At 45.6% G+C, this 19,019-nt stretch overlaps 1 protein-coding gene across 2 annotated transcripts in view; it reads left to right on the plus strand.

The window, feature by feature from the left end:
- LAMB1 (laminin subunit beta 1) overlaps positions 1-19,019 on the plus strand; it is a 70,488-nt gene that overhangs the window by 49,879 nt on the left and 1,590 nt on the right. For both annotated transcript variants that reach the window (XM_041773308.1, XM_041773309.1), the window contains exons 24-31: positions 4,789-5,158; positions 8,121-8,305; positions 9,182-9,423; positions 12,220-12,423; positions 13,039-13,183; positions 15,281-15,488; positions 15,721-15,862; positions 18,426-18,602. In XM_041773308.1, the coding sequence (XP_041629242.1) occupies positions 4,789-5,158; positions 8,121-8,305; positions 9,182-9,423; positions 12,220-12,423; positions 13,039-13,183; positions 15,281-15,488; positions 15,721-15,862; positions 18,426-18,602 (1,673 nt within the window). The remainder of the gene's footprint in view (positions 1-4,788; positions 5,159-8,120; positions 8,306-9,181; positions 9,424-12,219; positions 12,424-13,038; positions 13,184-15,280; positions 15,489-15,720; positions 15,863-18,425; positions 18,603-19,019) is intronic.

A 19,019-nucleotide genomic window follows, 5' to 3' on the forward strand; every position in this document is an offset into this window, starting at 1 on the left:
CATTATTCTTCACGTATCTAGCTCTTAGAGATCACGTTTTTAAATGCTGAGAAAACTTCGTGAAAACAAAGGAAGCCTAGTGACCACATAACCGAGAACATATTTACAGCTGGTGGAATTCTTACTGGCTCATTAAAATGATTACGGTCTTGTATTGAAAATGCTAGTCTTCATCTTCATGACTTGTTCGTCTTAAAGATCAGGCCACAGTTTTACTAAATACTTTCTTTTTCTTTCCAAGAGAACAGCTTCGATCCTCTGGTAAAGAATCCCATTTCTTAAAGCAGTGCTGAGCTGTAGGTCCACTTAGACCCCTAGCCCTTCCTCTGAAGCGAAGAGGACAGCCATTGGCCCTCATGGTCAGAGACCACGGACATATTTAGTGTGTTTTATTTTTTTATTTTTATTTTTTAAATATTTTATTTATTTATTCATGAGAGACACAGAGCAGAGACACAGGCAGAAGGAGAAGCAGGCTCCATGTGGGGAGCCCAAGGTGGGACTCGATCCCAGGATCACGATCTGAGCCAAAGGCAGATGCTCAACCACTGAGCCACCCAGGCGCCCCTAATTAGTGTGTTTTAGATCCCATTGAATGTGAGATGGGGTTAGAGAGTCCCCTTCATAATTCCGGCATCCGTGAAGCTTTCGGTTGTCAGGCGAGAACCAACCTTTACTGCGGGAAGTACCGTTGGGTGAAAGGGTCTTTTTATGATTGTAGTCGTCCTTGTGGGCCTCCCGGTGCTCATCTCCTGGGCATCCCCAGGAGGGAGGCAGTTCTGGAAGTGCAGCAGTCAGAGAAGGGAGCACGTGTCTACACAGGAGCTTAGCGGTGTCCTCACTTCAGTTTGAAAACCTGATACTGCATAGCCCTTTGGTGCCTTCCAGAGAAAGTTCAGGGTGGAAGTTCTCAGGGATGAAACTGCAGTCCGGCCATCTGTGAAATAGGACACTGCAGTCAAGGGACAGGATGCTGGCGTTCAGCTGACCTGGTCCTGTCTTCTGGAGAGGGCCAAAGTCCTGCCGGCCCTTGGGGTGCTGCCTGGACTGCAGCCCTGTCCCCAGAGAAGGAGGAAAGCCTTTACGGGGGTGCACTTGCCTTTCAGATCCTACAGTTTAGGGCCAGTGTTTGTCCTCGCAAAGGTGCCCGTGACAGGATGAGAGCAAGAAGGGCCTTTACCGGTAAAGTCAATGAAAAATTAGTAGACAAATTAAAAAATAAATTATATGCACCCATCCCTCGCCCTAAGTATGAACCCTCTAGGGATTCTCTAGGACTGAATTAACACGTGTACCTTTGCATTGTCTAGGGGAAAAATTTTTCTCGGCAAATTCAAAGCATATGCACCATCTGCCTCAGTTGTCCCAAGCCTAGGAGAGATGATAAAGTAGGCGCAGGTCTACTGGGCCACCTAAAAGCCCCACCTGGGGCTGCTCACTGGGAGCAGCGGGGCAGGAGCAGACTGAGCAATCTAATTTTCATTTTTTTTAAATTGTCATTTATTCATGAGACACACACACACACACAAAGGCAGAGACACAGGCAGAGGGAGAAGCAGGCTCCCTGCGGGGGCCCGATGCGGGACTCAATCCAGGACCCCAGAATCAGGGCCTGAGCCAAAGGCAGAGGCTCAACCACTGAGCCACCCAGGCGCCCCCTCCAATTTTCTTACAAATGGCGTCATGCATTCCTCTTGTTACATAGGCCATTAGGTTTGTGCATGAGCCTACGTTGGTCAGCTTCCAAAGTCATGACTCTGCTCCACCTCCAACCTTTGAAGGGTGCACACACACATTCCCTCACCTCCTCCCTCCCTGCCGCCTCTTCTCTCTCACCCCCACAAGCACACAGTAACATACAAAAGGAAGGCCAGAAGAGGTGAAGAACTGACAGGTCAGTTAACTAGATCAGAATGGGGTCTAGGGACCTGCCACGTCAGCAGCACCTGGCAATGTTAGAAATACAGATTCTCAGGTCCCACCCCAGACCTTTGGATTCAGATTTGCAGGAAGGGGGACGGGGAAGCAGCCTGTGTTTCATGAACCCTCCCGGTGATTCTGATATACGCCCGAGTTTGACAGGCTAGGACCTAGGACCTGGATGACTTCGTAACTTCTAGCTTTCTAAACGATGACCAAATTTTACCAAATGACATGGAAATCCATTTCTAAAATTTAAAGAACGTGAGCTCTTCACACGTGTTCTTCTGATCCTCAGAAACTGATGAAGACCATGGTTTCCAGCACCTTCCCCATTATTTCTCTGGGGATGTCTCCCACTAGAAAAAGATTCCATGGTCAAATGAGTTTAAGGTACAGTTGGGTAAAAACGATGTGAAACAAGATTTCCCCTGCAGAACTCCTCTGAGTCTTCAATATGCTGATGTTTATTTGGAATCTTCGAGAGGAGAATGTATTTCCTGAACTTACTGCTCATGGAGCCCTTCTCTCCAGGAACATCTAGAAACAATGGTGTAGGGAACACACTTGAAGTTATTCACAGCTCACCCCAGCTGCTCCCTGACTCGAGAATGCCCCCAAAATGTAGGGAAAATGAAACATGCCTGAAATTCCTGGAAAGAAACAATATGCTTAAGGAGGAGGGAAAAAAAAGTTTAGTTTTGAAAACCCAAGGCACTGAGGGAATGCTCTGTTTTAAACCCAGAGGTTGAAGACCAGAATGTTCCATAGTTTAAATCTTTGGGAAAAAATCGTGATGTTATTGGCAAATATACAAAGATAAACATAAGGCAATGACAGCTTTTTTTTCCCCAGTGGAAATGTGGTCAAGCAAGACTGGACAGGAAACTACCAGACACTTCCATGGGACACAGAAAGTGATGATAATAAAAAGTTTAAATGCTCACTATGAGTTAGCCGTTCCTCTAAGCACTTTGGAATTCAGCTATTTCATATCCTGGAAGTGATCCTATGCGGTAGCTGTAATTATTGCCTCATTTTACAGATATGGAGGCCGTGACTCAGTTTCCTCATTTGCATAGGTCGGGTGCGGGGAAGGCAGGATTCACAGCCAGGCAGCCTTGAGCGATCGAGCCCCACTGCTGACTTCTCAAACTTGCTGCTCAAGACCGTCGAGTGGCCTTGGCCAACACAGGCAATAAGAGAGAAACTAGTAATAAAAGGCGGGAAGTGGCACAGGTCCCATGAGTGGGGGCATCAGACACATCTCTCTGGGCTTGGAGGTTAGTGAGCAAATCTCAGGGCCATCAGTGAGACTGGTTCTGGCAGATATTTCATTAGAGACGAGGAGCAGCTGTCGACCCAAGAAGGTCTAACGTGATCTGAGAGTATGAGTCTGTTGTGTTTTGCCACAGTCGAAATTACATTTTTAGGAGGATTATTTTGTTTTATAGGGGTGTGTAAATGTGCCTTGCATGCCTGTACGGAAAATGGAGTTAGAACCTCAGGTGGCAAAGACAGTCGAGCGCCAGTTGCATGTTAACCCTGTGCTTGTTGCGGAGGATGGAAAAAATGGTTGCAGATGTACTCCTGCCCTCGGAGTCCTCAGGCTATTTAGGGAAATATTATATTTGTTTTTTTTTTTGGGGGGGGGGTAGGTTTTTTGTATATTTTTGTATCCCCTCCCTACCTTTTCCTAGAAAGGATTTAAGCCCAGAGATGTTTGTATAGGCCTTTTGTTTTTCAGACACTATATAAATACTGTGAAATAATCAAGTGTTGGTATAAAAACAAGTTAATCCTGGGGCACCTGTGTGGCTCAGTCGAGTGTCTGACTCTTGAATTTGGCTCAGGTCAGGATCTCAGGGTCGTGTCATCAAGCCCCATGATGGGCTCTGCGCTCAATCTGCTTGAGATATTCTCTCTCTCTCTCTCTCTCTCTCTCTCTCTCTCCCTCCCTCCCTCCCTCCTCCCCTCCCCCCCAAAAATAAATAAATAAATATTTTAAAAAATACATTAATCCCCTGAGGTTTGGGGCTCTAAGCCAGGATTCAATAGCACAGACATTGTGGTAAGTAATGTCAGCCAAGGTCCATTGGCCAAGAACGGGGAGTTTGCCCAGAACTGGTTGGTTCTAAGATGCCTGTTGGGCCAGTGAGAATTTGGGGCTGACTGGCTCCCAGGTCCCTTCTCTCACTTCTGACCTTTCATGAGCCTGTGTTCTTACGGACCCTGCGGGGGCTGGTTATCACAGTGGTAGGTACCCTCCAGTGATACTTTGTTGAAAGCCTTTAAACTAGGTCCTTAGAGGGCCTGTGACTTGTTTCTCATTGAATTTCCTTCTTACCAAGTTCACCGCATTCCATCAAGTATGCAGCGTTCTGTTGGGTCACCAGGTCGGGTGAAGTATGGTAGGAGCTGTTCGTTGGTGTCATCAGGATATCACTGGAATTATCTGTGGGGAAGTCAGAGTGAAGGGAGGTAGAGGCAGGCCAGACCTTAGAAGAACACAGACTGGGGTTGCAACAGGCTGGAGTAGAACCCTGGCCTGGCCGGTTCCTTGCTGTAAGACTTGGGGCACATCACCCATCCCATGGGGTTCAGTGACACGACGCATGTAAACCATTTACGTGGTGCCAGGCACAATAAGTGTCACCTGAAAAGAAAGATTATTACTCTTATTAAGGGGCTAGTGGGTGTGGAGGTGATGCATGTACTGGGGGAGGCTGTCCTAGCCTCTACGAGAGCCTTCGGTATGTTGCCGGCCTGGCTGGCACCTTCCCACTGGAGCGAGACCGAGGATTCTGAGTGCCTAGTTGCTGAGGTTTGTGGTCTAGTGGATCATCAGCAGTGCTGTTTCCCTTCCAGCCTGTGACTGTGACCCCAGGGGCATTGAGACGCCGCAGTGTGACCAGTCCACTGGCCAGTGCGTCTGCGTCGAGGGTGTCGAGGGTCCTCGCTGTGACAAGTGCACTCGCGGGTACTCGGGGGTCTTCCCCGACTGCGCTCCCTGCCACCAGTGCTTTGCCCTCTGGGACGTGATCGTCGCCGAGCTGACCAATCGGACCCGCAAATTCCTGGAGAAAGCCAAGGCCTTGAAGATCAGTGGTGTGATCGGGCCTTACCGGGAGACTGTGGACTCGGTGGAGAAAAAGGTCAACGAGATCAGAGACATCCTGGCCCAGAGCCCAGCCGCGGAGCCGCTGAAAAACATTGGGGATCTCTTTGAGGAAGCGGAGTAAGTAGTCCCTGAGCCCAGGGAAAGCCCTCGCCGTGTTGTTTCAAGCTGATGGGAGATGCCCAGGCTTGCTGCGTCCATCAGGCGCGGCTAGGCCCGTGAGTGGAAACAGATGCTGGGTCATCGGCTTCCCAGCAGCCTCTACCCTGGTGCCTGTGGCTGAGTGAACACTGACAAAACTGTCGAGGCTGCAGAATGGAGTGTGTGCAGTTCCACGGAGCGCTCCTCTTTGCAAGTAGTGCTCCGGGGAGAAGATAGGCAGGAACCATTCGGACACCCGAGGATCCCGAGTTGTGGTGGGTTAGGTGCTGGGCTTGAGAATTTGAATGACTCACTCATGCCTGCGTCTCTTTTCTCCCCTCTGGAGGAGGGGGAGGCAGTGCTTATCTTTACTTACAGGGTAGCCGAAGGGTTGATCGATGGAATGATCAATGTAATTGCCAAAAACATGACGACTGTAAATCATCGTTACTGTATTTTGCTCCTAGGGAGGAAATACATTATCACAGCAAGACCCCTATTTCCAAGTTTTTTTCTGCTGCTCTGCTGCTGGTTCACTAGAGCAGGGCTCCATTCTCTAACTGTAAGAAATTCTCTACAGGGAAAAACTCTCCTCGTGGCCCTTCTCTGGGCCATCCTCTCTCTGCATAGTGTCGGTTTCGCGGGTGAAAGCAGAGAGAACTGAGCTCTGAGTGATGCTGAAGTTCTCTGGGATCAGTTTTCTACCATTTCTCCTGCTCCCAGACGTTCCAAGTCCTTTTTTCCACATTTTCTGTGTGATGGGACCTGAATCAGCCTCTCTAGGAAGCCAGATGGACTTTTCATCTCAGTGCTGTAAGCAGCAGCAGGGGAACAGCTGACCTGCACTCAGGCATCTTGTGGGAGATCCTTCCTAGACCTTCGAGATTTCAAGTAACCGGTCCCTTGATTTCCAGCCGGAGGTTTTGTGTCCAAGACCCTGTGGGTGACCAGAGTGTTAGGAAATGTCCAAAGTGGGGCAATAATGCATTTAATGAGGAATTTTAGCTCATTAAAAAGATGGTGTGCAGCTCAGTCTCCTAACACATAATGATAAGTTCTGGAAGGCTGTGGTCTGAGCACAAGCCCATTTAGAGCCTGATTCTCAGCCTTGGTCTCCTGCACCCAAGGAAGAACCAAACGAGCTGGGTGTCCTTGGAGGACCTGCCAGGGGAGAGATTACATTCCTGAAATGTCTCTGTTGCTCTACCCTCACTAGTTATCTCACCGGAGAGATTGTAATCAACTCAGGGAAACTGGTTTCATTCATCTTTTTTCAACACGACATCCAAGGATACGTATCTTAGGACCCAAAGTGGCATTATTAAAAAAATACACAATGTTGTATGTGATTTCTTTAAAAAAGAAATCAAATGTGTAGGAGAGCTGAGAAGAAACGAAAGCCTTATGTGAATCAGCAGGTGAACAGAAGAATTCACTGCAAAAAAAAACCAAAACTATATTATAATTGTCTCAGGAAAAAGTGGTTGAGCTTATAAAATGTAATTTAACCTACAAATCCATTTAAGGACTTTTTCTTTGAGTTGGGTCTTTGTTTTATCTCGGCCTTAAATGGCATTTTTTGACTGGCCCCCAGCCTTTCAGCCCCCCTACATTTTCCCAGTGTTTTACCCCGACTAGTATTTCCCTGAGGAGACAATTACATCTAATTAGGTGACCCAGTAAAGCCCAGAGCTACAGTCTTCGCAAATACTACTTTCTTTGTGGATACACACACACACACACACACACACACATACACACACACACACACCTGTATTTATCAGTATATCTACAAATAGATGCCTAAAATAAAGCTTTGGGGATGGGAAATACAGAAGAAAATGCAGCTGGGTTTAGATTCCAAATGAAATGCTGTGAAAGCTAAAGGTGTATTGAAGTCCGCCCTTGAATATAGTACCTTCTTTTTTTCTTTCTTTCTTTTTTTTTTTTTTTTAAGATTTTATTTATTCATGAGAGGCAGAGAGAGAGGCAGAGACTTAGGCAGAGGGAGAAGCAGGTTCCATGCAGAGAGCCCGATACAGGACTCGATCCCAGGACCCTGGGATCGCGACCTGAGCCAAAGGCAGATGCTCAACCGCTGAGCCACCCAGGTGCCCCAATACTACCTTCTTTCTTATCAAAAATAAAAGGGTTGCTTGTTGGTGGAAGCAGGAGGGTCCTTGCATGGGACCTTGCCGACAGGGCAAGTATATGGAGAGCTCCTATGGGTAGCTCCCATGGTTCCTGGTGGCTGTGGGATTTCCTTTCTGTGTGTCCCATCTTTTTTTTTTTTTTTTTTTTTTTTATTCATGAGAGACAGAGAGAGAGAGAGAGAGAGAGAGAGAAGCAGAAACATAGACAGAGGGAGAAGCAGGCTCCCTGCAGGGAGCCCAATGTGGGAGTCGGTCCCAGAACTCCGGGATCACACCCTGAGCCAAAGGCAGACACTCAACCACTGAGCCACCCAGGCATCCCGACTGTGTGTCCCATGTTGAAGATGATCCCTGAGGTCCAGATAAGAGCATTTTTTTGGCAGGAGGCTGGGAGACATAGTTCTACCCTGGAGTCACTTACGTCTTTTGAGTTGTGGGGCTGCATGGGCTTGATGCTGATCACATTCAGAGCAGGAGCTCCATGCCCTGGACCTTTGCTCGGATGGCAGCAAGTGCTCAGAATCCCTTATGTGCCACATCCACCACAGTGCAGCTGATTGGCACTTCTGTGTCTTTCTTCAAAGTCCTTGAAGAAAGAAAAGTTGATAGAGTTGACATAGTCTCTTAATGATGAAGAGAATAGAACCAGGACTTGGATATGGTTACAAAGTACGGAATTGGTTTGAAATTACAGAGTCATGGGTACTGTATTTGTAGAAAATGTAAAAATAAGACTTCAGAACTCCCCTTTGGTTTATTTTACTTAGGCAAACTTCTCCTCTTTACAGGAAATTAACCAAAGATGTTTCGGAAAAGATGGCTCAAGTCGAAGTGAAATTGTCTGACACAGCTTCACTAAGCAACAGCACAGCCAGAGAACTAGATTCTCTACAGACAGAAGCAGAAAGCCTAGACAACACAGTGAAAGAGCTTGCTGAGCAATTGGAATTTATCAAAAACTCAGATATTCGGGGTGAGCATCTTTTGTGCAAATATGCAGTCCTGGACAATGGATTTAACCCGCCGTCTAGCCCTTTAGGACAGCACTTTTAGAATAAAATCTAGTGCTTTCTAATAATCTTAAAGCCTTTTCTCACCAAGTCTCTGGCACAAATAAGGATTAAAGTCCCCACTTACAAATGTGGGACCTGGGACACAGCCTAAGAGACAGCAGAGGTTCGTTCCATGGAGCCAGCAGCAAAGTGGCATCATTTCCTATTTGTTTTTTGTTTTTTGTTTTTTTTTTCAGTGAATGGTTTAACCTTCTTGGTGTTTCTTGGAAATGGGCTCTTTCGAAGAGTTAAGAAATTAAACTGATACTTCAGCAAATTCTTTTATATTCAAGAATGTTGCCTGGTCGGGAGAGAACTTTTGCAGCATCAGATCACACTAACCATCCTATTTTACACATGATCGTTTATTTTTCGGTCTGGGTCCTTAAAGCCAAAACATGCCATGCTGTTTTATACATACCATTTGAGTGGATCTGAATAGTTAAATAGGAAAAGAGAAAAAATATCTGGATGTGTAATCTGCAGGCTGCCTGACACTACTGGCCATTGAGAAAGGACTGGAAGAGGGCCTATATGCAGAAACATCTGCATGATTGACTTAATTTTTCATCCAGATGTTTGGCATCCTCCAGAGCCAGAATAGCTACTAATAGGACAAAGTGTAGCCATTGATCATGAGGGGAAAGTTGTCTTTCTTCATAAAGATTTTAGTCCTTGAATTTTAGAGCAGAACCATGCAGTTCTTCCCTAAGGCTGGGAGACACCAAATACGGGCATCACGTACTGAGAGTGAGTACGAGAGGTTTAACTCTGGGCAATTTCACTTCGTGCCCTAGGTGCCTTGGATAGCATTACCAAGTATTTCCAGATGTCTCTCGAGGCAGAGGAGAGGGTGAATGCCTCCACCACGGATTCCAACAGCACTGTGGAGCAGTCGGCTCTCACTCGGGACAGAGTAGAAGACCTGATGATGGACCGAGAGGCCCAGTTTAGGGAAAAACAAGAGGAACAGGCCCGCCTTCTGGATGAACTGGCAGGCAAACTACAAAGTCTAGACCTTTCTGCTGCTGCCGAAATGGTAAGGTTTGAGGGTTTGGCCCCAAGGCTGTGATGCAATAAGAAAATCCACCCTGTTTTGTCTGTAGTACTATTCACTTTGCAAATGAACCAGCAGGAGTGAAACTGGCCTTAGGTTTCTGGACCACCTCTGGGTATCCCCTGTCAAGCCAGATAAAAACAACAGCATGTGCCTCTCCAGCCCACCCCCAACCCCCCAAGGTTCCAGAGGTTTCTCTGTGATGCAAAGAATCAGAACTACTTTCCAAGACTGTTAAATTGAATCGGTGTGACTTCTTATGCAAATTGGAACCCTCCAGACTGTGGGCTTTTCCTCCGGGCCCCCACCCCCACAGCTGCGATTTGAAGTGCAAACTCCTCCGTGGAGCAATTCCAGAATCATTCTGGGAGGGACTTTAAAAAATTAAAGGAGCGAAAGAGTTTTTTTTTTTTCCCCTGGGTGTAAATTAAAATGTTCCTTTGTTCCCGTAACTTTACCTGGTGAAGATTAACTCTGAGACCAACCCGAGAAAGTAGATTCATTTCCCAGAAGCTTTTAAAGAGTAATTCTGGATGGAGCCAAATGAAATTGAGTAGTGAGTTTAGTGAAAATCAGGCAGAAAGCCAAAAAACAAAAACAAAAAAACAAAACCCCCCCAAAAAGCCAACTCTTGCCTGTTTCGTCCTCTCCTTTCCTTATTGTTTCTCCCGGAAGGACCCCTACCGAGAGAATTTGGAGGGTATTGTTTACAGACTAAGGCTTGTGCGCTCCTAGCTTAGGAACCCCCAGAGGATCAGTGAAAGTAGGAGGCAGGTGGATGCCGAGAAGCCAGGGAGCAATCGGTTCAGGATTTTTGTAGCCATCAAAGCCCCCTCCCTCCCTGCCCACCCGCCTTCCCCATCTCGCTCTCTCTGCTGTTGGCAAAAACCCACTGTCAATACCATATTGTGCCAAACTTAATTGATGCCTGCAAGGTTATATATATTATCTTATGAACCTTTAAGGTCTCCTGTCATGGTTTAATGGAAAACCATTAAACCCAGAGTGGTGTGTCCGCTGCACTTCATAAGGCGCCGAAGTCACTATGCACAGGCAGGAGATGCCAGTTGTCGCGTCTTCCTTCCTTTCGGGGTAGATTCCTTCCTGAGAAGTTCTCATAAAAACCGGTCATCACCAGCAAAACCCACACACTGAAATGAAAGCCGCCGAGCGTGCTGAAGGATGTTTGCTTTGCAGCAGAAGGTAGCAGGCGAGCAGGGGCCTTGAGGGTCCCTTCCCTGCTACCGAGCATTGGCCAGCTCCTGGTCGCCCACTGGGTGTGTGTGCCTCCTCCGAGATCCCCCTGGTCAGGTTCCATACTGGCATTTCTTGGGGAGAGAGGTTCCTGTCCCTTTGTGTTTTTCGAGTACCTTCAGTTCTTTGTCATGTTGTGTGTATGTAGCTAGACCCGTGCTGGTTTTCTTCATGCCTGTCAGTTGAAATAAAACAGATCTCCTTGTGTGTTGTCAGATTGTTTTTAGAAAGCATCCCTGGGGCCTTATGCTTCTCTTAAGACTTAACCATGTTCTTCCTTTTATTTATTTTTTTTAAGATTTTATTTATTTATTCATGAGAAACACAGAGAGAGAGGCAGAGACATAGGCAGAGGGAGAAGCAGGCTCCATGCAGGGAGCCCAGGACTCCATCCCAGGACCCTGGCATCACACCCTGAGCCACCCACCCAGGCGTCCCTAACCATGTTCTTCTACAGCACGCAGAATAAACTTTATTTTCTGAAGCTTTTTATGACCTGTAAACCAGATACATGAAAGATTATTAAATTGAGATGTAATGGGATTATAATTATCATAAAATGATTAGTCTAAGGAGTCGACTGTTTATGCAGAAACTACTTTGGTTCTTAAAAAGAGCACCTTCCTTGTGGGGCGCATGACCTGCTCCTCACTGCCTCTGCTCAGTGTGAGAGGACAGCTCCACAGTTTCCTTCCTGCTCCGCCTTTTCCAACATAGAGCAAGCTTATAATTTATCCACGTGCAAGTGTATATCATGGCCAGGCCCTGATCTTTGGAAGTTTCTGGTAGGTAAGGAAAGAGGAGTCTAGGGACGGAGAATTGTGGAGGGTTGCTTACTTGTAAAAGTCAAATCTACCTTTGTTCCTACTGTTTTTCTGTTTCCCTCTCACATCTGGAACGTTTCTATTTCCCCTGCTCAGATCCCACCAACCAGCACATCCTTCCCCGATGACAGCGCCAACCCTCAGTAGTGTCTCTTCCCTTTGCCTTCTTTCTGACTTACAGCACCTGACCGCTTCTTGGCTGTCTTACGGAGAGCGAGCCTGTCTTCCAAATTGTCTTCCAGATGATGAGCCTTCTAAGGCTACCCTGTTGACCGGAACCGGAAGAGTTGACCATGATGTTGGATCGGTCTAAAAACTTTCTCAGTGCCTTTTTGTTTCTTCTTCTTTTTTTAATCCAACGGTTTAGGCTAGAGGGGAAGCATTCTTTGGCTCTCATATTGGCAGATTTCAGCTTAACAGCAGGTAATGTCTGCACCCCACGCAGTGCCCATATGGTATTCTGGGTCATCAGGGCAGGAGGTATTGGAGAAGGGTTGCAAATTTTCAGCTTCCTTGGCAGTAAGTAGGGTAAGCTTCTCCCTAAGCTCCGTGCTCCTCCCTCCTCCTTGAACGCTGTGTTCCCAGGCACCCTTGCTGAGGACCACCTACACGCTCTCTGGGGCCACCCAGGCCCTGCACAGCTGTTCTGAGCAGCAGACGCCCTCTCTGAACACTCGTGCCTGCCCTTGGCTTGTTGCAGACCTGCGGGACGCCCCCGGGGGCCTCTTGTTCTGAGACGGACTGTGGCGGCCCCAACTGCAGGACGGACGAAGGCGAGAAGAAGTGTGGGGGGCCTGGCTGCGGGGGCCTGGTCACGGTTGCACACAGTGCCTGGCAGAAAGCCATGGACTTCGACCGAGATGTCCTGAGCGCGCTGGCTGAGGTGGAGCAGCTCTCCAAGATGGTAAATCAGATGTTCGCTGTCGGTGACGGATGGGGAGATCTGGGAGGAATCCGTTCTCAGTGGTAAAATGAAAGGGGCATGTCAAGGACATGTCAAGTCTGAAAGTGCAAGTTTTTGTAAGGTCAGGGAAATCAGTGCACAGGGAGGTTATAGTCATAGAAAATTTAAGAATTTGCTTTCTTCTGATGGAGATTTGCAATAATGATGTTACTTAGCACGTGGGTCCAGGGTTATGAATACATTGAGCTGTACTGTAAAAATTCCATGCTGAGCAATTGAGCGTGTATTTTTCTAAAGTGACCGTGTGAACGGCAGTATTTACGTTGGTACCTGAGAAAACATACGGGCCACCAGATGCTTTGGGGGAGTTAGAAACAATTAGAAAAAATGTTGACACGCTAGCCTTATCTATATGAGAATATGGTGCAGCAGTCCGTAGACGGAGTGCTTTCGCTCTGTATAGGGACACAATACAGTTGAAAGAGAGATGTTTGTTTCTAAAATCCATGATTCCAAATACATAGTGTTCCGTCGTCATTTTCCGGACCATTTGTAGTATTCTGGTCGGCTGTAGGAAGAGTCACGTTCCCTGGGTAACTTGTTCCTCGTATTTAGGTCTCCGAAGCAAAACTGAGAGCAGATGAGGCAAAACAGAACGCTCAGGATGTCCTGCAGAAAACCAATGCCACCAAAGAGAAAGTGGACAAGAGTAATGAGGACCTGAGAAATCTGATCAAGCAAATCAGGAACTTTCTGACCCGTAAGGAATTGTTTTCATTTGACTTTTAGACATTTCTTCCTCTCTTGGAATATAAAAATCGTTTTTGTAAGAGTTGTCTGAGAGACCAGAATTCAAGTCCGCATTTTAGATAAAATCAGTTTCTAGCTGGGAATAAAGTAGCATTCCCCACCCCAGCCCCAAAAGCCCATGTGAAGAAATGGTGGCATTTCTTAAACTTACGTGTATGTAAGTAATCTTCTCTGATGTCATGCAGACACAGACGGGATACCCAAGTAGGAAATCAAGTCAGACACACCCTGTGAGAACTGAATTTGGGATCTGTTACCGATGACATATAGTGTCATTAGGTCCTTAAAGTAGTAGCTTATTTTGGCGTTGCCTGCAGAGCTTTGTAATCCTGTTATTTACAGAATAGTATGCTTACTGTTAGCTCTCCCTTCGTGCTCTGTAGAGGAAGAGAAAATCTCTAAGTTTGTGGTCCAGCTCATAACTGCTTCTGGTCACAGTCTGGGCGTTATCAGGAAACGATGGTTTTAGCTTCAAATTACACAAAACTTTCAACTGAAATGGACTTAATAAAAAAAAGATGCTTATTGTATCACAAGAGGTTCTGGGACTCATGTAGTAAGGATATCTGCTTTGTTCTCAGGCCAGCTCCTCCTGGTTGCAAGGTGGCTGCCAAAGTTACAGACTTCACACAAAGTCTCAGTAATACCTAATGAAAGAAAAGACCACCTGTTCCTCTGTTGTATCTTTTTTAAAGGAAGAAAAAAAAAGTTTTTCGATTTTATTTACTTATTCATGAAGAGACACAGAGAGAGAGGCAGAGACATAGGCAGAGGGAGAAGCAGGCTCCCTGCGGGGGAGCCCGATGCGGGACTGGATCCCAGGACCTCAGTATCACAACCTGAGCCAAAGGTAGACTCTCAACCACTGAGCCACCCAGTTGCCCCTAAAGGAAGGAAATCTTCCCCAGAAGCCTTGAGCAGTCATCTCCATAAATCTCACTGGCCAGAAAAGCATCCCATGCCCATGCATAAATGTCCAGTGGAATGGGGTAGACTAATCAACATTTAACTCTGAGTTGCTAAGTTGACCTTACCCTAGAGTAGGAGCCTGAACGAAATAGTGTTCTGTTAGCAAGGAAAATGGGGAATAAGGAAGGAGCCAGTGGTATTCCTAGGGATAGCTTATGAACTATCCTGTGGAAGCTATCGCTTGATCAAAATATTTGCCTGTGCTTAAATCCTTAGGGGTCCGTTTTTATGTTAATAGTTAAAAACAAAAAGTCTTAAATCAGTGACATATTTGAAGCTTAACCTCTTGGGCATTTTTCTGACCACCTTTCACATTACACATTTGAAATTCCTTGGCTTCTTTGATTATACACTATCAGATTCCCTTGCCTCTCTGACTGGAATTTCTCCCTTTCTGTAATTTCCAGAATCCAGATAATTTACATAAGGAATATCACCTCTTTACATCTGCATTTACAGTCCTCTCCTAGCTATTTTTTTAACCTCGATTAAAAGTTGGCACTACTCGGGCACCCAGGTGGCACACCCAGTCAGTTAGGTGTAAGTGTCCAACTCTTGGTTTTGGCTCCGGTCATGATCTCAGGGTCGTGAGATGGAGCCCCATGTCAGGCTTGGCGCTCAACACAGAGTCTGCTTGAGATCCTCTGTCTCCCTCTCCCCCTACCCCTCCCTCCATTTGCATGTGCTTGCTCGCTCTTTCTAAAATAATAATTTAAAAAAATTAGCACTGTTCTGTAATCAATTTGCTGTGGTTGACTTTCACGTGACTTGCTCTCCCCATAGTCTCTCCATCCGGAGATGTCCCTCTTTCCTCGCTCAAATCCTACTTTCCTTCAAAACCTGATCAGTTCCTCATCTTGTATGAAGGCTTCCCTGACCTTCCCAGCCTACAGCAAATTCCAGTAGTTTCTTGTTCCACATGCAACTTACTCGATTAGACTATGAATTCTTAAAACAGGAAGTGCATATGTCTTGGTGTGATCCCCAAATGCTGTTCACCTGGCGGGTGACCGGAAGTGATGGAGTGAAACCGTCTGTGACTTTCACCTCTTCGTGGGGACGTCTTTGCTTTTCACAGAGGACAGTGCCGATTTGGACAGCATTGAAGCAGTTGCTAACGAAGTGCTGAAGATGGAAATGCCCAGCACCCCACAGCAGTTACAGAACTTGACAGAGGATATTCGCGAACGAGTCGAAAGCCTTTCTCAAGTGGAGGTGATTCTACAGCAGAGCGCTGCTGATGTTGCCAGAGCTGAGGCATTGCTGGAAGAAGCTAAAAGAGCCAGGTATCTGCGGAGGCTGTGGCATGTTGGGGGCTTGTGTCAAGCAGGGGATTATTAAGTATTTCTTTAACCAGTGAAATGTCTAATAAGAGTGACCTCTGTGAGTCTCTCTGGGTCATTCCAAGAAGGCTGTTCTTTAAAAGGAATGTGTTGCTGGTTTTTTTTGTTTTTTAATGTTCCGAGGGGAAGTAACTTTGTCATATTCACATAGATGATCTCATTCTTTTTCACTCAGCAAAAGTGCAACTGATGTTAAAGTCACCGCAGACATGGTAAAGGAGGCGCTGGAGGAAGCAGAGAAGGCCCAGATTGCAGCCGAGAAGGCAATCAAGCAGGCAGACGAAGACATCCAAGGAACCCAGCACCTGCTGACCTCGGTAAGAGACTCGATTCCTTACCGGTGGGGGAGAGAACAGAAACTCTATCAGGAAACTCCGTGTACTTGAGTTACATGAAAACTCTCACAGCTGAACATGAAAAGGTTGCTCTAATGTCAGTAAATCCGATCGATTCCCTTAGCACGGATGCTACACGTGCTGTTTTCAGGGATAAAAGGACCCTGAAGACACTGGAATGTTAAGCCCCCTTCACTTTTATCCTATACGTGTTTTTATCTCCTCTTCCTTCAAGGACTCACATAGACTCTGTTCAGTAGTATGAAGGATAGGATTAATTTCAAAAGTTAGTTTTAGGAAACTCCTGCTGTTATCGAGCGTGGAGACCATTATCTCAAAATTCATGAGGTGAGTGCTCACAAGAATTTTACTGTCGAGTTTTGAAAACCACTGGAGAGCAGTGAAGGTCAAATGCTTCCAGCCCCCACTTCTAGATGAATCTAATGGGGATCTTCTAATGGAATGATCTGTTTTGTTCAGAATACATGGAAAGCTTAAACTCTATGTCCAGCGTGGGGTTCAAATTCGCAACCCCGAGATCAAGGATCACGTGATCTATTGACTGAGCCAGCCAAGCATCCCAGAAACTTCTCAAAGCAGAATACTCTTGACTCAGTGACTACAAGATATTAAAAGCACACACTAAAAAAATAAATAAATAAATTAAAAAAAAAAAAGCACACACTAAGAACCTTTCACAGGGATTTAGTGCTTAATTGTAAAAATCCTACGTAATCCAAATATAATTTTCATTTTTCAGTAAGCAGTCCTACGAGCGAATCTTCCCATCCAATTTTAGGAAAGTTCATTTGTTTTATAAAAATGGGGGGGAAATGGACTCCTGCGATCCCTTACCCATCTTCTCAGAATATACTTTGAGATTAGATGTCCTTAGAATTTTGCACTGTCATCCTTCCCAAGCCAATAACCCCTAATGTTGAAAACCTGGCAGGTAGTTTTTCAGCCTGCTTTTCCTGCCACTGGTTGATACAAGCCTGTCTTCCCTTATTCTACTGCGCTCAGTAAAATGAGACTCAGCAGTTCCTCAGCCACTTTTCCTTCTTAAATCTCGAGTATATACAAGGCCCCTTCAGGCTACTTGTTCAAGTGTAGAAAAATTACATTTTATCACCAGACTATGTTCTAACCCTTTGATTATTCTGATTTTTCTGTCTCTATAGTTTAGCAAATTTCTCAGTGTGCTGTCAACATTTTAATGAACTTTATCTATTTAGATTACTTAATAAAAATTACTCGGTTCTAGGGCAGCTGAGTGGCACAGGTGGTTAAGCCTCTGGCTCTTGGTTTCAGCTCAGGTTGTGTTCTGTGTTGTGAGATCGAGCCGTGCTCAGCTCAAGGTCTGCTTGAGATTCTCTCTGCCTCTGCCCCTCCCTGTACACTTGTGCGTACTATCGCTAAAATAACTTTTTAAAAAAATTACTAAGTTTTGAAAAGCAAAGTGGCAAATATAGGATTTAATCAAATTACAAGTGGGATATTTGGCTTAACGATCCAAGTGGATAATGAGTTTTTTTCAGGGACCCTGGGGGACAGGAAGCATTTTAGGTAAAGGATAAGAAGCAAAAAGAACTTTGCTATTAGTGAAAGCTTGTCGAAACCTATTCCCTCATTTATAAATAAAACTATAAAGCTCATCTTCTAAGAAGTGTAACTGCTCTCGAAGATTATTTTTCTGTTAATTCTATGTTAATTAATGGCTGAACTTCTAGGTTAACAATCATTTGGTTTGAAATACAAATTTTACCATGTCTGTATTAATTAGTTTCACTATGACATTATTGTTATTCAGACTTAATGCTATGGAATAGACCCATCCTGGAAGATAATTTTTGAGAAAAACTAGGTGCTCAGGGAAACTGGTTCTTCTGTTGTGGGTCAGACTGCTTACTTGGGCTAGCTCTTAAAAATCAATGTTTACTGATTATTCTTAAAAAAGAGATATGTGGAACCTCACCAGTTACTCAGATACTTTTTCCCTAAATGACTTTTTAGTATATATGGGTTCCAGTTATCACTTCTGCAGATGACATTCCATCTCCTAGTCCTAGAGTGACTTTAGAGTTTTCAACATTCCTGGTCAGCCTTTAGTAATTAGCTAAGAACACTCAACTTTCCCAACAGTTTCTGAAGACCCACAACCTCCACTAGAGTTGAACATCTAGAGTTGACAGGAAAAACTAAAGGTGACTTGGGAGTTATCATTTTCCCCACCCACGTTAATTTGGAAACCAATGTGGAAATCCTTCTCACATCTGCTTATTTGTGACCAGTGTTTAGCCAAGGCCTGCAGGTGTCCTTAAAATGCTTTCTCAACACATCAGGCTGTCTGGGGGTGGTTCGGTTAAGAATTTTACATGATTTCCAGATCATGAGAATTGCGAAAAAAGCTGGGCACTTGATATAAGCTTTTCCTTTTTGCAATTCTTTTCTTTGGATCTGGAGCAAAAGAGCATAGTGGTCTTTTAGTCTTCCTCTAGATTTGTATTCCTAGCACGCCCTACCACTTGTGACATTGTACTTGTAGATTGAATCTGAAACTGCTGCTTCTGAGGAGACCCTGCTCAACGCCTCCCAGCGCATCAGCGAGCTGGAGAGGAATGTGGAAGAGCTGAAGCGGAAGGCTGCCCAGAACTCGGGGGAGGCAGAGTACATCGAGAAAGTAGTGTACACTGTGAAACAAAGCGCAGATGATGTGAAAAAGGTAAGTCCAGCTTTGTAACTTCACAGCTGTGTTCATAAAGGAGCGACGAGCCTCCTCGTTGCCTTCCTTGGAATCAGTTAAGGGACGTGGACCTAAGTGACCTGTTTTGAAATAGCAGCCTTTAGAGACACAGATGGAAAAGAGTGGGAGTGGATTTGCAAGTGTCCAAGAAGCGTGACCTTAGCCCTCCCATCCAAACTTGGATAAGGAGGCAGGAAGATGAAATTAACTGAGGGGTGGAGGTCTTGGAGCAAGCCTACTGAGCTTGTACCTCGGTAATTCAATTAGGAAGGCTGGGGTGGCCTACGGTGATTACCTGGCCATTTGAGAAATCTTTAAAGCGGGGTAGAAAAAGCTAAAGGAGCCACCACAGAACAGCTAGTGGGGAACTAAATCTCACGTCTTCCACTCACTAAC

Source organism: Vulpes lagopus, chromosome 11, assembly GCF_018345385.1.
Source record: "Vulpes lagopus strain Blue_001 chromosome 11, ASM1834538v1, whole genome shotgun sequence".
Lineage (NCBI taxonomy): Eukaryota > Metazoa > Chordata > Mammalia > Carnivora > Canidae > Vulpes > Vulpes lagopus.